The sequence below is a fragment of the Crotalus tigris genome, unplaced genomic scaffold (assembly GCF_016545835.1).
Source record: "Crotalus tigris isolate CLP2741 ecotype Arizona unplaced genomic scaffold, ASM1654583v1 scf7180000021207.2732985, whole genome shotgun sequence".
NCBI classification, from domain to species: Eukaryota; Metazoa; Chordata; class Lepidosauria; order Squamata; family Viperidae; genus Crotalus; species Crotalus tigris.
The window spans coordinates 972733-992872 of record NW_024098398.1 but is presented as its reverse complement, the minus strand read 5'-3'; the positions used below and the strand labels follow the sequence as shown (position 1 = coordinate 992872).

Below are 20140 nucleotides of genomic sequence, written 5' to 3'. Positions count from 1 at the left end.
CCAGATTAGAAAAAAGTTAGAATAGCTACTTTCTGAATATTCTTTGAAACACCTAAAGGCCCATCTGAAGAACTGGAATGAGACAGCTCACCATGGCCAACTCACCATGGCCAACTCACCATGTCCAGCTCACCATGGCCAACTCACCATGGCCAACTTGCTGCGGGACAACTCACAGTGGCCAACTTACCATGGGATAACTTGCCTCGGGATGATTCAACAAATACAAAAATTAAATTAATTTCAAAGGACTCATGGTCAATACCGTATTTTCCGGCGTATAAGACGACTTTCTAAACCCTGAAAATCTTCTCAAAAGTCCGGGGTCTTCTTATACGCCGGGTAGCTTTTCTCTGAATTTAAAACCAATCTGCCCCCTAGTGGCCAGCCCTATTTTTGTTTCTCAACCTTGACAATTTTAAGGCATGTGGACTTCAACTCCCAAATGATGTAAATGTACTATGTGGATTATAGATTATAGAAACCAATTGTTAATGATTTTTCTTTACAAATGTAAACCCAGCAAACACACTGTTTACCAACTATTAAGTGATTTATGTTTTAAAAAATCAATAAAATATATGGGGAAAAAAATACCAGCTGAGTTCAGGAAGCATTAGGGAAGCAGCGGTGGGTAACACTCGCTTTCTTACAGCAAAGGAATGGAGCTCCTATTGTGCTCATCTATAAACATAAATTCAATATTGTACCATATTTTCCGATGTATAAGACGACTTTCTAAACCCTGAAAATCTTCTCAAAAGTTGGGGGTCGTCTTATATGCCCAGTCATCTTATACGCCGGAATATACGGTAATAATAAAATAAATAAAGTCAATCCAGAATTGCAAGAGTGAATTGTCCAGCAGAAAGTTGTCCTCTGGGCAGTTGTCTGTGGAGAGTTGTCCAGTGATGAGTTGGCCAGGGTGTGCTGGCCAGGGTGATTTGGCTGCAGAAAGTTGTCCTCAACTCCTTGTAAGAAATGAAAATATTGGCTATTGTTCTTCTAGGCGAGGTTTAGGCACAAGTGAACTAAATCAGGCCTCATGGAAAAAGTATTGAACCAAAGTCTGTGCTAGGCTGTTTTACAATTCGAAGGCGCTATTTGTAATCCCAGTTGCAACTGTACTTTACTTAATATGATTTTGCTATGCTTGCTTGTTTCAAGTATATTTAGAACATAAGGACTGGAACTGTGAGAAACAGGGAACTGAAAGTAGCTGATGGGTGCGAGTTCCGATGTACACCTGGGTATGTGAAAAGTTATGATCAGCAGAGTCTGATCAGAGAGTGTAAGGTTGCTGCCTGTCTGTGGTTTAAGATGAGTTAAGGTATACAAGATGTGGCCTGGACGTGGTTCGAGGCCACTTGCCCTAGCCATCTCTATGACTGCTGGTTCAAAGCTGGTTCTTATTGCAATGGTTCTAAGTATGTACGTGAGTGCTTTGTGCTCTAAATTTCAATAAATAAACCTCTGATTCCTAAAGTGAGATGTTTCTAATGTGCTGTCTTGTGTCTTTTAATGGATTTTTGCACAACACCCTGAAGAGCAGATCAGGATTTATCTATAAGGTCACCAATCTATCCTAAACACTACTAATCTTCAGAAGACAAAGCAAGAGCTCATTTCAAATATTTTCTGTGATGAAAAGCTATGGATCTGCTTGTAATCTGAAGATTATAATAATTGTGTCTCTATATGACTGTGTCCAGTCATTAAATTATAACTACAAGTATGTTTCTTGGGGAAAAATACTAGGTGTTTATCGTTAGTTAAAAATGAAAGAAGTGTATTCTGAAGTTTATTTACAAATCATGTGATATCTTATATCCTAAAATCATAATAAAGTAGAATCAGTCAATTTCTCTTTGTGCCCTCTTGATATTTCCTACCACTATGAATAAAGTAACGGTAAGTTTACTCAATTGACTCTAACTTACATTTTCTCTAAGTTACCATATATGCCGGCATATAAGGCGACTTCCGCAAGTGTTAAAATTGGCGCCAAAGACAGGGGTCATCTTATACGCCGAGTTGTCTTATATGCCGGAAATACTGGTAGTTTCCGATGTATAAGACAACGTTCTAGGAATGCAACTCGGTGACAAAGATGGTGGTCGTCTTATACGCCGGGTCGCCTTGTACGCCAGCATATACGGTACATTAGATATGGAAGCTGCTTCAAATTTCAACATCTTTTTTATTGATGGATCAGTTTAAGAATAGAGAATAATATTCATTTTGTTTTGGCATATATATATATATTTTACCCCATTTGAAAAAGTCACCTTTCATAAAGGGAGCTCTTACCTAAGCCATGTCTGTGAGTAGACATTGGAGGCAAGACGGTCCAAGCCTTTGTTTTCGGATTATAACATTCGACCGTGTTTAATGTCTTTAAGCCATCTCGCCCTCCAATAACAAAGAGCTTGTCATCAATAACAGCCACACCAAACTGTAGCCTTCTTCCATTCATTACTCCAGCCTGGATCCATATATTGGTCCTAAGATCGTACTTCTCAATGGTTGTAGCACCTGCTGAGGGAACATCAACAATGAAATTAGTGAGAGCACAGAATGACTCACATGATTTATAGCAAAACAAAAAATTGAAAAAAAGCCTTCTTTGAAAGTAAACACCTGACCCCCCATTATTTATCAGAAAACACATTTCTTTCCATTGTAGTGAAAAACAAAAGCCCAGCAATCTTGGCAAACACACAGATCCTTGAATCCGGTTATTAAGACAGAGTGTATCTGTGTAATTCTCACAGTTCCTAAGCAGCCGTTTCAGATTTTACTTCCCTATTATTTTGGCAGGTTATCATACAGGAAGCCCAAGGGGAACAAATTAATTATTTTAAAATTCAGATGAGAGAATTCACACCTCGTTAAAACCCTTGGTTAGTACATCTGGTTTATGCTTTGGTTGGAATTTCTCCTGCTTCTAGTTGGATCCACCTATTGTGAGGGCTCAGATTTAAGAATTACTCTTCCTATATTTTCTGTCTGTTTTGCACATTTCTGTCTTTCGTATCATTCCTTACCAATGTGATGCAGAATGAAAGCTACGCCACTGAAACTTCTTTTCAGTGCAGGAATCCAAGTTAAAGCATCCTGGATAGAAGCTTCAACAACCAGCAAAGAGGGCTTGTTGTTAACTTCCTATCTATGTTAATGATCCCTTCCCTTTGAACTGCTCTCATTCTTAGAATAGAAGATTGTAAGAAGTGGTCCACCTAAACCAGTGGTTCTCAACCTGTGGGTCGGGACCCCATTTGGGGTCGAACGACCATTTCACGGGGGTCGCCAAACAATGCAGTCTGCCTTTTTTTTCCCCTTTTCCTTAGCTGTGCTACTCCCTTTTATTCTATTGGCTTTTGAAAGCCAATAGAATAGACTCTTTTGAATAGAGTCTAATTCTATTGGCTTTCCAAAGCCAATAGCAACTGTCCAGGCTGTCTCTGCCCTGCTGAGCCCACCAAAAGTCCCATTCTGCAAACGGTGCTGCACCAGTTAAGTAGTCCTTGACTTACGACCGGTTGAGTAGTCCTCGACTTACGACCGGTTGGGGGTCACGGCATTAAAAAAGTTGAGAACCACTGACCTAAATGGAAAGCTTTAACCAACAGAATACAAAACAATGCACTTCTGGTTGTTGTTGTTTTTCTTTTTTTTTAAGAAAATCTTTCTAAACAAGAAGTATTCAAAATCAGAGCGAAAGAAAGTTTGTTATTGTTTAGCATTAAATGTTTTTTAACTTATTTCTCTACCGTTATGCTGTTTCTGTAAAACAGTCTTTTAAAATAAAGGTTTTATAGAAATGAAATAGCTACTGTCCTAATCGGAAAAAACAAAACAAATAAAAGACCCATTAAACTTGGTTGAAATGAAAGTGTTTAATAGTAATAAAAGTTGTTGTGTAATTTGAATTTTATTTGAATCTGAGTCTAATAGAATAATTATAATTAACACAACCGTAGATATTTTTTTTTCTAATTTGCTCCTTAGCACAAGAAATATGAGCTAATTCTGGCATTCAATTATATTTAAATGCTTTTTTCCCATAGATGTTAATTCAGAACAAGAACTTATACAAACGAATTAATCCTCTAATTAGACTGAGTTAAATGCAACATTCTTCGTATCGTATTACCAAGTGGATTGCTCGAAAATATCATGGACTTTGCCAATTTACCGAAGTCATTGTTTGAATTGTGGTATCCCAAACCAAAACTGTAACTTTGTAGTTGTAACTTGGCTAATACATTTAAAAAGTGTTAGAACTAATTTTGCAATAGAACTCGGCACAAAATCTTTTAGAAACTGATTTATAACTATTTATGGGTCACATGGCATGTTCCTTCTAACTCACTGTACTGGAAGACAAAATGTTTTGTTTTTTTTTAAGAGTAAACAATGACATACCCAACGGCTATCTTTGGCTGTTTGTATACTCATGTCTTAATTTGTATTTGGCAAGAGGTAATTTTTTTCATTGGAGATTTGATTTCAGGCAAGCAGTCTGATCTGTTCAACATTACTTAGTGCTGCCTGTCACACATCTTCCTGTAAACTATTTTTAATGTAAGTCTATAACCATTAAATTTTACGTAAGTTCAAAGAGAACTGGAAATTTCTATTTTAGAACCATTGGGTTAAAGAAAGGATTCCTAAAATAATATTTTGTAAAAGTAGATCGGATTAGAAAATGTGTCTCTATGGAACTGTAATTAATTATACACTTCTATGCTACAGATAAACAGTTTATGAGATTTTACATATTTAACAATGAGTTCGGTCTTAATTCTTTGCATTGCTGTCACCAAATTATCAACTGTTTTCCTAAGGTAGAACTCTATCGCTTAGAGACTCCATAATATAAGCTACTATATTTCATTGCCTGATATTTGACCATGGAATAAGCCACATGCCAGGTTTATTTTCAATGAAAAGTTTAAATAAGAATCAACTGCTACAAGTATGTGTGTGTGTGGGGGGAGATGTTGGATAAATATTCTTATACTTTCTGCTGCCTATGTTATTTTCTGCCTTCTAATGGAATTCTCCTTGATATCTGTGTCAATAACCCAGTTCAATAACATTTGTTCCACTTCAATAGATTTATTTTTTTTTATCTCAATACATACAGTTGCAGGCCAAGGTCATTAGCTTACACCTATTTGAAGCAACATCACTAAATCTTGAGCAAGTGGTCAAGGTCTATGTCAGCAGCAGCTTTATCAAGAGCAAAATCAGCCCAAAGAGGAAAAATGATAAGCAGGTTTACTGCAATAACAAAATAACCTCAAAGAGGATTTAACATTAACATATTTCTGTAACTTTGGGTTCTGTCTTAGTCATACTAAGTTAATCAGGTCTGGTTTAAGTTCCACTGTGAATATCTCATAGGTCAGTGATGGCGAACCTTTTAGAGACCGAGTGCCCAAACTGCAACCCAAAACCCACTTATTTATTGCAAAGTGCCAACATGGCAATTTAATCTGAATACTGAGGTTTTAGTTTTAAAAAAACAACTCATACATTAACATCTTTTGTCTTAAAAGAAAAACACAGTAACAAAGCTTTCAATGATACAAACAACTTTTTACTGCATTTGGCATGCTTTTGAACAATTAATGTGATTTTTGCTTTTTGTATGCATGCTGATAATTTGTCTAACCTTGGCTTATACTTTGTAACTTTGAAAGCAACATATGCAGCACTCAGGTCATCTGTTAATCTGTTTCTGGTGTCAGATTTGATATAATTCAAAGCTGAAAACAGCGTGCTCATTCCAAAGGCTTGTTTTGGCTAGGAAGGCCTTGAGAAATGGCTTTTTCCTGCAAAAACTTAGTCAAAGAGCGAGGCGCGCATGCCCACAGAGAGGGCCCTGAGTGCTCCCTCTGGCATGCATGCCGTAGGTTCGCCACCACTGTCATATGTTCTTCTTTCCTTAAATTAAAATATGACAGTATTAATTGACTACTAACGTAATAAATTCATGTATTCTAATAATATATGAATTTAAATGCAAACTATATATATAAAAATCATATATTAAATTCATATATTATTAGAATATATATATGCTACATGTATATATCATGTTGGGGGCATGATGGCTCAATGGTTAAAGACATTGAGCTTATCAGCTGGGAAGCTGACAGCCAGAGTTTGAAATCTGAGTCTGTGTAATGGGTAACCTCCAGTGGTGGGATTCAGTCGGTTCACACCAGTTCGGCAGAACCAGTAGCTAATTTTTTGTTGCCCAGGCCCAGAATGGACTTCCAGAAGCGGCATCCACACAGAGAACCAGTTGTTCACATGTTTGAATCCCACCACTGGTAAGCTCCCATCCTTGCCCCAGCTCCTGCCTACCTAGCAATTCAAAAGCATGCAAATGCGAATAGATCAATAGTACCATTTCAGTGGGAAGGTAACAGCATTCTGTCCCCTCAGCATATAGTCATGCTGGCCACATGTTCATGGAAATGTCTTTGGACAACACTGGCTCCCTTGCCTAAGCAATGGAGATGAACATCGCCCTCTAGAGTCAGACACAACTGGGCAGGGGAAACCTTTACTTTTATATATCATGTAGCTAGGTATTTCCCCTTCATGGATTACTGCCTTGTCATGGCGAAGGGGCTTGCGTAATTCAAGGAAGCTATGAGCTATGCTATGCAGGGCCACCCAAGACGGATAGGTCATAGCGGAGAGTTCTGACAAAATGTGATCCACTGGAGAAGGAAATGGCAACCCATTCCAGTATCTCTGCCATGAAAACCCCATGGACAGTACCAAAAGGCAAAAAGATATGACACTGAAAGATGAGCCCCTCAGGTCGGAAGGTGTCCAATATGCTACTGGGGAAGAGCAAAGAGCTAGTATTAGTAGCGCCAGAAAGAGTGAAGTGACAGGCCAAAGCCAAAAGGATGCTCAGCTGGGGATGCATCTGATGGTGAAAGGAAAGTCCGATGCTGTAAAGATCTATTCTCCATAGGAACCTGGAATGTAAGAGGTGGCTGGATGGAATCACTGAAACAGTAGGCATGAGCTTAAATGGACTCCAGAAGATGGTAGAGGACAGGAAGGCCTGGAGCAGTGGTTCTCAACCTGTGGATCGGGACCCCATTTGGGGTCGAACGACCATTTCACGGGGGTCTCCAGACAACGTAGGGTGCCATTTTTTCCCCTTTTCCTTAGCTGTGCTACTTCCTTTTATTCTATTGGCTTTTGAAAGCCAATAGAATAGACTCTCTTGAATACAGTCTAATTCTATTGGCTTTCAAAAGCCAATAGGAATTGTCCAGGCTGTCTCTGCGCTGCTGAGCCCACCAAAAATCCCATTCTGCAAACGGCGCTGCACCAGTTGAGTAGTCCTCGACTTATGACCGGTTGAGTAGTCCTCGACTTACGATGGGTTGGGGGGTCACGGCATTAAAAAGGTTGAGAACCACTGGCCTGGAGGAACATTGTCCATGAGGTCGCAATGGGTCGGACACGACTTCACAACTAACAACAACAAGCTAGGTATTTAAAACTACAATAAATTTTCAGATTGGCCTTTAAGAATTGTGATAATATTTATTAATATTATAATAATATTCCATACATGATTTATTTCTTTTAGTAACCTGTCATTGAATTTTATGTTATGGATATTGGTTTAAAATAAATTAGCTCTTCAACTACAAGCAGTCTTTTCAACAGCTCACCTTTATCCTGTATTAGAGCTGTAAGATTTGGGTCAATCACATCCTGTTCTGTGCTTATTAATCTTATTCCTAAATAGAACCTAAACTGGAAATGCTGTTGGTGTTATAAAGTCTTGAAATTCTACAGCAAAATATCTCCTAGGAAACATACATAGATATCGATCATGTTGTTCCCAAAATTTAAGAATGGGCTTGACATCACTATTAAATGATAAATTTATGTTAAAAAAAAATAAAAAAGCTTATTCAGGGCATTATTTCCACAAAGGAATACATTTTTTTAAATAATAAATTGGAATAGCTGAAAGTCTTAAATTAAAATGCCTTGGATGTTATTCCTAAATTAAAGGTTTTTTTTCCCTGCTAACAAGCTCTTAGTAGTTGTTTCACTGAAGAGATTTTTACAGGCTATTATGGGATATTCAGCATTTCCCTTGCACTCTCTCCACTTCTTTTTTTCCCCCCTGCTTCTGCAATGATTTATTTTCAGGACTTTGAAGGGTCTTATTCAATCTTCTTCATGAAACCTGAGTATAGATGATTATTAAGCCAACTTTGATTAGAAGGGATATTTTTCTAGACGTTCCAAAAGAACAAAAGCATGACTACAATTATTGGAGTGTAGAATTTCACTGTACCTATTTGCTTATTTAGCCAAGTATCTGTGCGACTAAATCTCCAGAGCAATGTCTCACATACCTTCTTCTTCAAAACATATTATTTCTTGATTTAAGACCTTATGAAAATTAGGAATTTGTCTTCTCCATATTCCAGCTCTGCACAACTTTGGATGTATGAGGGGGATTGGTCCAAGGGGCTGTGAGCAGCTGCTGAAGATGGCCCTAAGACTGTTTCGTTGTATCAGTTAGATCAGGGATCTTCAAACTTGGCCCTTTTATGACTTGTGGACTTCAACTCCCAGAATTCCTCAGCCAGCCATGCTGAGGGGAAAGGGAGAGGTTTCCATGCTGAGCCATGCTGGCTGAGGATTCTGGGAGTTGAAGTCCACAAGTCATAAAAGGGCCAAGTTTGAAGACCCTTGCATTAGATCAGTGTTTCTCAACCTTGACAATTTTAAGGCATGTGGACTTCAACTCCCAGAATTCCACAGTCAGCAACACTGGCTGTGGAATTCTGGGAGTTGAAGTCCACATGCCTTAAAATTGTCAAGGTTGAGAAACACTGCATTAGATGATAGCTAAGCTAAAGACGTGACTGTGCAACCCTGTCTTTATTAAAACTGTAAATATATCCTGGTGGCTCTTGCTTTTATAGTTGTATAATTTTAATTGCTATTTAACTTTTATTATTATTATTATTCTTTATGGTGGTCGGACTATCCCCTAAAGGACAGTGCGATATAAAGAAATGGTTTGTTGTGTTGAAAAGAAAATTAAAATTTCCTGAATTATGTGTGCCATATTTTTCTTTATCCAGAAAACATGCATTCATTTATCAAAGCAATAAAAAAACCCTAATCCAAACACATTTTTTTTTTCTGGATAGGTCAGCATTTTGACTGCACTTTCCCCTTCCAAATTCCATCTTGCTTTTTGTTCATAAAAGCTACTAGTTCTAGTCCAGAATTTTTTTTTTCCCCCAGCAAGTTCTATCAAAGTTCAAAGCTTTGCCTTTTTCTGAACTGTTTCTCTGGGGACAAATTTGGGATTATCGCCAAAGCTCCTGGTGAAATTTTGCATAGCTTTAATGTTTAGCACTTTGTCAGGAAAATATGTATGTTTTTTGTTACTTATTTTTCTTATGAGCTGATTTAGAGAGACCTTTAGAATTTTCTTTTTTCTTTTTAATTCTTTCATGCCTGTGAAACAGCATACAGGTAATTCTTTTCGTCTTGGTTTTTCAAATGGTGGGCCTATCAAGATGTCATTCCAAGCAGTTTTAAAAAGGAGACCAGATTTTAAAAAGCAAAGTAGTTTCTTAAGTTAAATTGCATTTTGCTGTCAGACCATCACTCTTGATCCCCGAGGGGCAGACTGTCTTTAAAAATGTCACTAGTTTCACCTACTTGCCTGGAAACTTTCCTAAGATTATGCTTAGCCAAGCCTCAAGGTGAGTTTGTTCTCGGTGTCCATAAACCAAAAGAACACAAGTGCATTATTAATGTTTATGTAACTGTTAATTTTATATCTGCGTGAAAGCAGATGGTTGAGTTCCTTCTGTATAGGAAGAATTATTAGTCTAATAATAAAAAAAACCTGCAAATACGTTAGCAGCTATTACTTGGCAGTTTTCCCAGATTATCGTCAGATTCAAAGACCATACAGGTGCACGAAAATATTTATTTCACAACTACATAAAATAGTTTTTAATTTTCACAAGACAAACCTTCCTTGTAACAACTGGGAAATATGATATCTTTTTAAAAAATGCTATATTGACAGGAACCTTAGGAAAAAGAAGTAAATTAAACTAAGGCATTACAGTGCCATAAACATCAAACACTGTTCATTTTTTTCTTGCGCAATGGACTCTAGTTTTTCCACGATCAGGCTTAGAAGAATGCACTTTAAAAAGTCAACTTTAATTATTGTAGAGAAAAGTCTAATATATGCAAATTACAGCACAATTATAAATTCAAGGCCGTTGGCTAGAAAACTGTCTAACTGTCAAAAGAAAGAAGCCATTTACTTATGCCTCTGAAAATTGTTTAGCGGTCTATATGATTGTGAAGCTAGTATGTTATATGCTTTTAATTTAAATGTTCCATGCTATATAGCATTTCCTACAGGAAACCCAGAAGAAGCTCCAGCTTGGATTACTGTCCAAGCATAGTATCCCAAGAGAATTTGGTTTTTACTCAATTGAAAGTTCTTTCTGGTATTCTGACCAACAATGGTTACTGGCTTCAAAATGGCAGGTGAGACTGGCTAATCAAAGTCCTGCCCCTTTTTACATGCATGCATGGGGTGCAACACACATTGCAAAGGAGCAGGGCTTTGTATATACACATACCCTTTTTCAGATGCTTTGAGGCTGTCACTGCAGATGTAGTAACTGTGAAAGGGATCTTGGAGTCCTAGTGGACAGTCACTTAAATATGAGCCAGCCGTGTGCTGCAGCTGCCAAAAAAGCCAACACAGTGCTAGGCTGCATTAACAGAGGGATAGAATCAAGATCTCGTGAAATGTTAATACCACTTAATAACACCTTGGTAAGGCCACACTTGGAATACTGCATCCAGTTTTGGCCACCACGATATATAAAAAAAAAGTTGAGACTCTAAAAAGAGTGCAGAGAAGAGCAACAAAGATGGTTAGGACACTGGAGGATAAAGCATACAAAGAACGGTTGCTGGAATTGGGTATGTCTAGTTTAATGATTAGGGGTGACATGATAGCAGTGTTCCAACATCTCAGGGTTTGCCACAAAGAAGAGGGAGTCAAGCTATTCTCCAAAGCACATGTGGGCAGGACAAGAAGCATTGGATGGAAACTAATTAAGGGAAGAAGCAACCTAGAACTAAGAAGAAATTTCCTGACAGTTAGAACAATTAATCAATGGAACAACTTGCCTCCAGAAGTTGTGAATGCTCCAACACTGGGGGGTTTTAAGAAAAGAGCAGGGGGTTGGGCTGGATGACCTCCAAGGTCCCTTCCAACATTATTATTGTGGATCATCGCATAGTCAGCCAGATGTTCAGATTGGATTTGGCATTTGGTCTACCTATCGAGTCCTTACCCAGGACCTGGGATAGACAGATGTGATGTTTGATGGTATTACAGATCTCATTGCAGGATGGAAGCAGTTCCTAGTAAGGGCGCCTTTTGCAATTGACTAATGGTGAATTATTATTATTATTATTATTATTATTATTAAAAAAAATCATCGCACAGTCAGCCAGATGTTCAGACTGGATTTGGCATTTTGTCTACCTATCGAGTCCTTACTAAGGACCTGGGATAGGCAGATGTGGATGTTTTATGGTATTACAGGTATCGTCGCAGGATGGAAGCAGTTCCTAGTAAGGCCGCCTTTTGCAATTGACTAATAGCGAATTTGTCAATGCCAATGGTGTTCAAGTGGTGCTCCAGTTGTTTTGGGATTGCACCCAAGGCGCCTATGACTATTGGTACTACCCTTGCTTGCTTTTGCCACAGTCTTTCTATTTCTATTTGTAGGTCTTTGTATTTTGTTATCTTCTCCAGTTCTTTCTCTTCTATTCTGCTGTCTCCAGGCACTGCCACGTCCACTATCCAGACTTTTTTGTCTTTCTTATCGACAATTGTTAAGTCTGGGGTGTTATGTTGCAGGTGCTTGTCTGTTTGAATTCTGAAGTCCCAGAGCAGTTTAATTTTATCATTTTCTATGACTTTCTCTATTTTATGATCCCACCAGTTTTTGCTTACAGGCAAATGATATTTTTTGCAGATCTTCCAATGCACCATTGTTGCTACTTTGTCATGCCGCTGCTTGTAATCAGTCTGTGCAATCTTCTTGCAACAGCTTACCAAGTGGTCCACTGTTTCTTCAGCTTCTTTGCATAGGCGGCACTTCCTGTCTGTTGCTGTCTTCTCAATTTTGACTTTTATATTGACTTTATACATCATCATCATTATTATTATTATATATGGATCATCGCACAGTCAGCCAGATGTTCAGACTGGATTTGGCATTTTGTCTACCTATCGAGTCCTTACCCAGGACCTGGGATAGGCAGATGTGGATGTTTGATGGTATTACAGGATATCGTCGCAGGATGGAAGCAGTTCCTAATAAGGCCGCCTTTTGCAATTGACTAATAGCGAATTTGTCAATGCCAATGGTGTTCAAGTGGTGCTCCAGTTGTTTTGGGATTGCACCCAAGGAGCCTATGACTATTGGTACTACCCTTGCTTGCTTTTGCCACAGTCTTTCTATTTCTATTTGTAGGTCTTTGTATTTTGTTATCTTCTCCAGTTCTTTCTCTTCTATTCTGCTGTCTCCAGGCACTGCCACGTCCACTATCCAGACTTTTTTGTCTTTCTTATCGACAATTGTTAAGTCTGGGGTGTTATGTTGCAGGTGCTTGTCTGTTTGAATTCTGAAGTCCCAGAGCAGTTTAATTTTATCATTTTCTATGACTTTCTCTATTTTATGATCCCACCAGTTTTTGCTTACAGGCAAATGATATTTTTTGCAGATCTTCCAATGCACCATTGTTGCTACTTTGTCATGCCGCTGCTTGTAATCAGTTTGTGCAATCTTCTTGCAACAGCTTACCAAGTGGTCCACTGTTTCTTCAGCTTCTTTGCATAGGCGGCACTTACTGTCTGTTGCTGTCTTCTCAATTTTGACTTTGTATGCATTTGTCCTTAAGGCTTGGTCTTGTGCAGCCAGAATTAGTCCCTCGGTCTCTTTCTTCAATTTTCCTGCTCTTAGCCATTGCCAGGTTTTATTATTATCTGCTTTCCCAGCTATTTTTTTCATGTATTGGCCATGTAGTGCTTTGTCTTCCCATGCCTCTATTCTGTTCTTCATTTGGTCTTTCTTGTAGGCCAGTTTGGTCTCTCCAGTAGTTAGTAACCTTCCTGATATACTAATTTCAGTGCATCTTCATCATTGTTCTTCAGATATTCTTCCAAAGCCATTTTTTCTTCTTCAACCATCTGATGTACTTGTAGCATTCCACGCCCACCTATTTGCCTTGGTAGATAAAGTCTATCAATGTCACTGCGTGGATGAAGGGCATGATTCATTGTCATTATTTTTCTGGTCTGCCTATCCATTGCTTTTAGTTCTGCTTGAGTCCAGTCCACTATTCCAGCTGTGTACCTAATGACTGGGATTGCCCAGGTGTTGATTGCCTTTATGGTATTTCCTCCATTGAGTTTGGACTTTAAGATCTTCTTCACTCTCTTGATGTATTCACTTCTAATCTTTTTCTTGACTTCAGTGTGCTTGATGTTGTCAGCTTGAAGGATACCCAAGTATTTGTAGTACTCTTCCTCATCCAGACTCTTAATGTTATTTTCGTGGGGCATCTTGATTCCTTCAGTTTTCATTATTTTTCCTTGTTTGATAGTAAGTGTGGCACATTTGTCCAAGCCAAACTCCATTACAATATCTTGGCTATATATACGGACAGTGTTGAGCAGCGATTCTATTTCAGATGATGTTTTTCCATACAGCTTCAGATCATCCATGTAAAGGAGGTGGGATAGTCTGGCAGATGTTTTTGATGTTTGATAGCCATGTCCTGAGTTATTCAGTATTGTTGACAGAGGAAACAGTGCAATAACAAATAGTAATGGTGATAATGAATCTCCTTGAAATATTCCTCTCTTGATATTAACCTCTCCCAGCTTCTCACCATTGATCTGCAACTGTGTCTTCCATTGTGCCATCGATCTTTGCACAAATTTTCTGATGTTTCTACTGACTCCTGTTATTTCTAGGCACTTGATTATCCAATCATGTGGCAGAGAGTCAAATGCCTTTTTGTAGTCAATCCATGCAACATTCAGGTTGGTCTTCCTTCTCTTGCAGTTTTCCAAGATCATTTTGTCTATTAGGAGTTGATCTTTTGTTCCTCTGCTATTGGGGCGGTTTCCTTTCTGCTCAGGTGGAAAGAGATTGTTTTCAACTAGATGCTGTTGTACTGCATCAGCTACCACACCAGTTAGTAATTTGAAAGTTGTTGGTAAGCAGGTAATTGGCCTGTAGTTACCTGGTGTTGCCCCTTTTGCTGGATTTTTCATTATTAGGTAGGTTTTCCCAGTTGTTAGCCACTTTTCAATTTCTCCTCCTTGTAGTATATTGTTGAACTGCTTGGCAATGAGTGGGTGTATAACAGTTAGATGTTTCAACCAAAACCCATGCAGTTCATCTTCACCTGGTGCTGACCAATTTTTGATTTTCTTTGCTCTTTTTTCTACCATTTTTGTTGTTATTACTAGTTCTTTCATTTCAACTTCTGTTTTATTTGCATCCACCTCTTTTAACCAAGCCGCATCCTTGTTGTATTTCTTTGGGTTATCCCATATCTGCTTCCAGAACTGCACTGTTTCTTCCTTGTCAGGTACTGACTGATTCCTTGCAGTTTCTCCATTGATGGATTGGTAGAAACGTTTCTGATTGGATTGAAATTGGAGGTTCTGCCTATAGTTTGCAATTCGAGCTTCATATCTACTGATTTTCCTGGCTATAGCTGTTATTTGTTGCTTTATTATTTCCAGTGCTTCCTTGATCTTCCTTGTTTCTAAGTGGTTTTCTTGATTAGGTATTCTTTGGTCTTCTTGTTCTTCAGCTTCTTTTCTTTCATCTGTTCTAGCTTGCTTGCATGTGATCTTAACTTGCTGATCTTATTTTCTAGTCTAACCTTCCATTTTTGTGATGCACTGTTTGTTTGTTTTTCTTCTTTGTTGATTTTGCATCCCAGGTATTCAGTTATAACTGCAGCTGTGCTGTACATTAGTTGGTTTGTTTCTTGCAGTGAATTGGTGCTTATACTTGATATTGCAGTATTTGCATCTTTTAATGCTTGTGCTAGCTGTTTCTTTGGAACAAGCTTCAATGCAGGTAGCCTTATTCTGTTGTTTTGTGCTGTTCTAGATGCTCAGTTATTCTTTGTTTCAATTCTTTTATTTCTTTAGTTAGAGGGTTTTGTTCTTCCTGAGGAAGAGGTGCCTGGTTTCCAAATGAGAACAGTTGTATATCTCTGCTGGATTCCTTCACTGCCAACTCCCCCTGGTTTGCCTCTACATTCTGAATTACTTCTGGTAAGGCTTTGATTTCTTTGCCCTGGGTAAACCTTTGCAGTTCATCCAATTCTGTTTCTGTGAATACTTTATTTCGTATTATAAATCGGCGTTGATCTGCTAGTCTCTGTTCTGTTATTTCTGATTCTGGATGTTGTTCTTTCCAGAACTGGTGCATTCGTTTTAGATATCCTCTTCTTGTTGGACTTGATCTGTAGTAACAGATCATTATTTCTTTGTTTTCCATCACTGTGTATCTGCGACGGGTAAACACCTTTTCTTCCAGTAGTTCTGCAGCTGCTGGCCCTGGTTGCTCAGCCAACAGTCCTGAGTCCTGTAACCCATTTTTCACCAGATATCCAGGAACTCCAATATCTAGCGCGGACCTTGTTAACCCGGGCGACGTCCGAGCCGGTATGGCATTCTGAAATTTACGTCTCACCATATTTTTTATGGGAGAGACACTCTTTGTCTGACTCCTCTGATGAGACCTGTCCAGTATGGTTGAACCTCTGGCATAGCTCTCATCTTCCTCAGAGTACACAAGCCCCACAACCACGTCAAGGTAGTGCCTCACTGGGGGATTATTATTATTATTATTATTATTATTATTATTATTATAGATTTCTCTGGTTCAACAAATGACCTATGAGATACTTATTCAGCTTTGTTTAAGGGATCCACCTGCCAGAAACTATTTTTGACAATCTAGATGAGACAAGATTACTGAACAAATAAGCTGAAAGGGAACACTTTGTTCAAATAACATTCAAAGACAGAACCAAGAGAAAGCAATAGGAGATAAGTAGATATATTTTATCTTCCATCAACTTGCTAAAAGTATCAAAAACAGTAAAGCACCAGAAGACATTTAGACCATTATCCACTCAACACATTGGGCTCTTTATTTGTTACTACTTTATCTAGTTTTTAATCACTCCAAGAACTGATTAGGGTAATTTACAATACAATCTTGAAGACACTATGGCTGGTCAATCAATCAATCAGAATCAATCAACCAGAATAGAGCAGGAATGGACCTTGGAGGTCTTCTAGTCCAACCCCCTACTTAAGCAGGAGACCCTATACCAGACATGTCAAACACAAGGCCCGGGGGCCGGATGCGGCCCACAAAGTGGTTTCATGTGGCCTGTGAAGCCATCCTGGAAACAGTGAGGGAACGGCCCCTGCTGCCTTCTCCCTGGCCCAGGCCGGCCGAGAGCCAATGTACAATTTTGTGGTGGCCCTCTATGCTGAAAAGCATTCAGTCTTAGCTCCATAAGCCCCCCCTCCCCGCATGGCCTGAGAGGAACAGTGAGGCTCCTCCAGTGGACCATGCCTTGGCACTTGCCCTATTCCCACCCCCTTCTGCCAGAGACCCTCAGATCTGTCCTACTCCTGCCCAGGGCCCCACAGGCACCCTTGACACAAATGGTGTAGAGCTGACCACACCATCCAGTAGGCCACACCCACTCCATCTACGCCCACCCAGTAGGCCGCACCCATCCTGGCCACACCCACCCGGTCCCCTGAGGGCAACTACAATACTAATGTGGCCCTCAATGGAATTGAGTTTGACACCCCTGCCCTATACCATTTCAGACAATGGGCTGTCCAGTCTTTTCTTAAAAACCTCCAGTGATGAAACACCCACAACTTCTGAAGGCAAGCTGTTCCCCTGGTTAATTGTTCTCACTGTCAGGAAATTTCTCATACCAGAGAAGTTTAAAAAATGAATATAGAGCAAGTACATGAAAGAAAAGTAATCCTTTCCCACCGTCTGTCTGGAAAAAAACTCTTAAGTGGTACCTTTATTGTTGTCCATTCCTCCAACAGCATACAAGGTCCCAACGGTAGATTTCCTTGGCTTTGTTCTTGGACTTTGCATAAGTGTTCGTCTTTCTGGCAAAAGATGGTATTTCATGGCTTCCAAAATCAGCTTCTGACATTCCAAATCATCTTTAAAAAGTGCATGGTTTTCTAGGTCCGCTAAAATCTGCAAATCATACAAGTTGTGATTTAATAGTGATATTCTACTTCTTTATGGCCCAATCCTCACATTTCCTTGCACAAGCTTCAGTGATGTAGAATGCTTGGACTTGCAGAGGAGATTGAGGAGGCCTTTCCTTTTAGTAAATAAAAAGACATAACTAAATCCACAAGGACGACAATTCAGATTAACAAGGTAATAAGATGGCCATAGATTTATTTGGAGCAATAATCGATGAAAAATTCACATGACATTTTACAATGCATCAGCATAGCAAACAAGAAACTAAATTGTGAGTTAACCTACTTCTCAAAGAAGTGGTACATTACCATGAAATTGTGAGAACAGGAGACAAAACAACACTTCTGTGCATGGGGGAACATTATTTTCAACAGAGGTCTTAAAAAGTGTAATGTAATTCCCATTTTAATTTTTTTCTCAAGAGATTCCAGCATTTCTGCAATTGATGTTGTCCTCTTTTCCCTATGAAAACATATTTTTCCTTATGAAAAGGTCCCTCAATCAGAAATGATACCTGGTTTTTCTTACCCAATGTCATGGAAAGGAAAACTAAGTCCTAAATCTCCCTATTTTTTTTTTCCTGGAGGAAAAAAAAATCTTGTTTTTATGATGTTCTCATCCTTTACTCCCCAAAACATCTTGACCATAAACTACTCCAGGAAAAAGATAGGATTGGATATCTGTAACAACTGGGAAATATGATTTCTTTTAAAACAATGCTATATTGACAGGAACATGTATATAGGTAGCCTATAATATATTCCATAATGTTTATAGGTAGTCTATAATATATTCCGTAATTGTGCCTCGAAACAGTGGCTGACACTCAAATGGCCATAGTCAACTCCAGCCAATACCCCTCTTGGACAATGCAACTTTGAAGACTTGCAAAGAACTTTGTCTGGGAATAAGAGAATTAGTATTGTAGTAAAGACCATAAGCAATGACATGCAGATGGTGATGACCATTTATTAAACTTACAAAATGGGTAATGGAAAGAGTCTTTCTTAAAAAGCAGGAATCAGAATGACAATTGCTGAGATTTTTTTTGATCATTACATTCTGAAACATCTGCTCACTTTATAAGTAACTCCACAAAGAAGAAGAAGAAGAAAGTGTGACAGATGCTTCTGGTCAACTTCTAAAAGATGATAGAGACAGTACCACAAGGGAAAGGTGGCGCAGCAGTTAGAGTGCAGTACTGCAGGCCACTTTAGCTGACTGTGTTCAGCAGGTCAGCTGTTCAAATCTCACCGGCTCAAGGTTGACTCAGCCTTCCATCCTTCCGAGGTAGGTAAAATGAGGACCCAGATTGTTGGGGGCAATGTAAATATATATATACATTGCTTACTGGTGTACACCGCTTAGAGAGTGCTTGCACTTAAAGCGGTATATAAGTCTCATAAATAAATAAATAAATAAACATAGAAGTGAAAGAGGGAAGATTAGTTGGGAACTACATTCTTAAGGTTCCAACAATGGGAATGCCTTTGTGCATAAGAGAGAAAATGGTGTCATGTGCTGCGATGCTAATAAATCCAATAGAAATAAGTTCATCCTTGAGTGAATAGGAAACAAAAAGTGAAACAAAAGAGACTTGGTAGTCATGCTACAATAAGGAATATTACCATCCAAATATGCTCTAGGTATCTGAGCAAAGATGAAAGGCATGGATAAAGAGACAACCTATATAATAGCCAATGTGAGAAATTGCAAGTTATAAATAAAATATTAATTTTAGAATGTATCTTACAGTTTAAAGACTCCCTTTAGAACAATATTTTAAGTTGTATTTAGTTTATTTCATCTTTTGTCTATAGCTTTTTCAGGATGGTAGACTCAATGCTAACTCAGTGAATTTAAATTTGAAAGAAAATCATGAGACAGTAAAACTGAGACAAAAAGCGAACTAGATTCTCACTTTTTAAGATAGACTGAATGCTCTGTCTGATGTATCAAAGTCCTCATATGACCCAAAGAATTAATGATTGCACCAAAATCAGAAATTCTATCTCTCAAACTTGCAAACAGCTTTGATTAAACTGGTATAAATAATGTCACTCGATATATCCCAGAGATTTATCTGGGAACTAATGTCTAATGTCAGTTTAAACAACAATAATAGCAATAAAAAAGCTTAACTATATTCTTGGATAACAGTCAAAATATATAACTAGTTTTACTGTCTAACAGGGATGAATTTAGAAATTATGGCTGTTGCTGATGCTGTAAAAATCTCCCTTATAGTAAATTAACCCATAACATTGGTTCAATAAGTCTGCAAAGCAAACATTAGGCTCTTGTCCCTGTGCATTTCATCTTCCCAGAGTGTTACACAGAATAACTAAAATTTAATTAGCTGCTGCCCTTGTGCTATCATAAACTCTGCTTCCCTGCCATGCATCCGCAGGGGAATTGTACAGGGGTTTGTTCAGAAATAAATAATGCATCTTATGTATCTGTAACCGTTTCTCCATCAAGGGACAGGCAATATTTTTCCACTCCTCTCTCTGTAATATCTAAGCCACATATGCGTGGCCTGACAGCACAATCTTATGTGTTTGCCAACACAACCTGTCCATGGAGCCAATCTGTATGCTAGGAAAACTCCCCATAAAAATGTTAAGGACATTGGAAAGTTGTTGTAAAAGCAGCAAACAAGAGGTAGAAGATAAAGCTGCCTTTGAGTCTTCAACCCTAGTTTCAGTTTG

General features: G+C 38.6%; 1 protein-coding gene across 3 annotated transcripts in view; it reads right to left on the bottom strand.

Moving 5' to 3' along the window:
- The window catches only part of KLHL1 (kelch like family member 1), a 131527-nt gene that overhangs the window by 28295 nt on the left and 83092 nt on the right, over positions 1-20140 (bottom strand). For 2 of the 3 annotated variants that reach the window (XM_039369715.1, XM_039369717.1), the window contains exons 6-7: positions 17228-17414; positions 2311-2538 (exon numbers count right to left, since the gene is read on the bottom strand). In XM_039369715.1, coding sequence (XP_039225649.1) covers positions 2311-2538; positions 17228-17414 — 415 coding nt within the window. The remainder of the gene's footprint in view (positions 1-2310; positions 2539-17227; positions 17415-20140) is intronic. The other variant, XM_039369716.1, reaches the window with a different exon arrangement.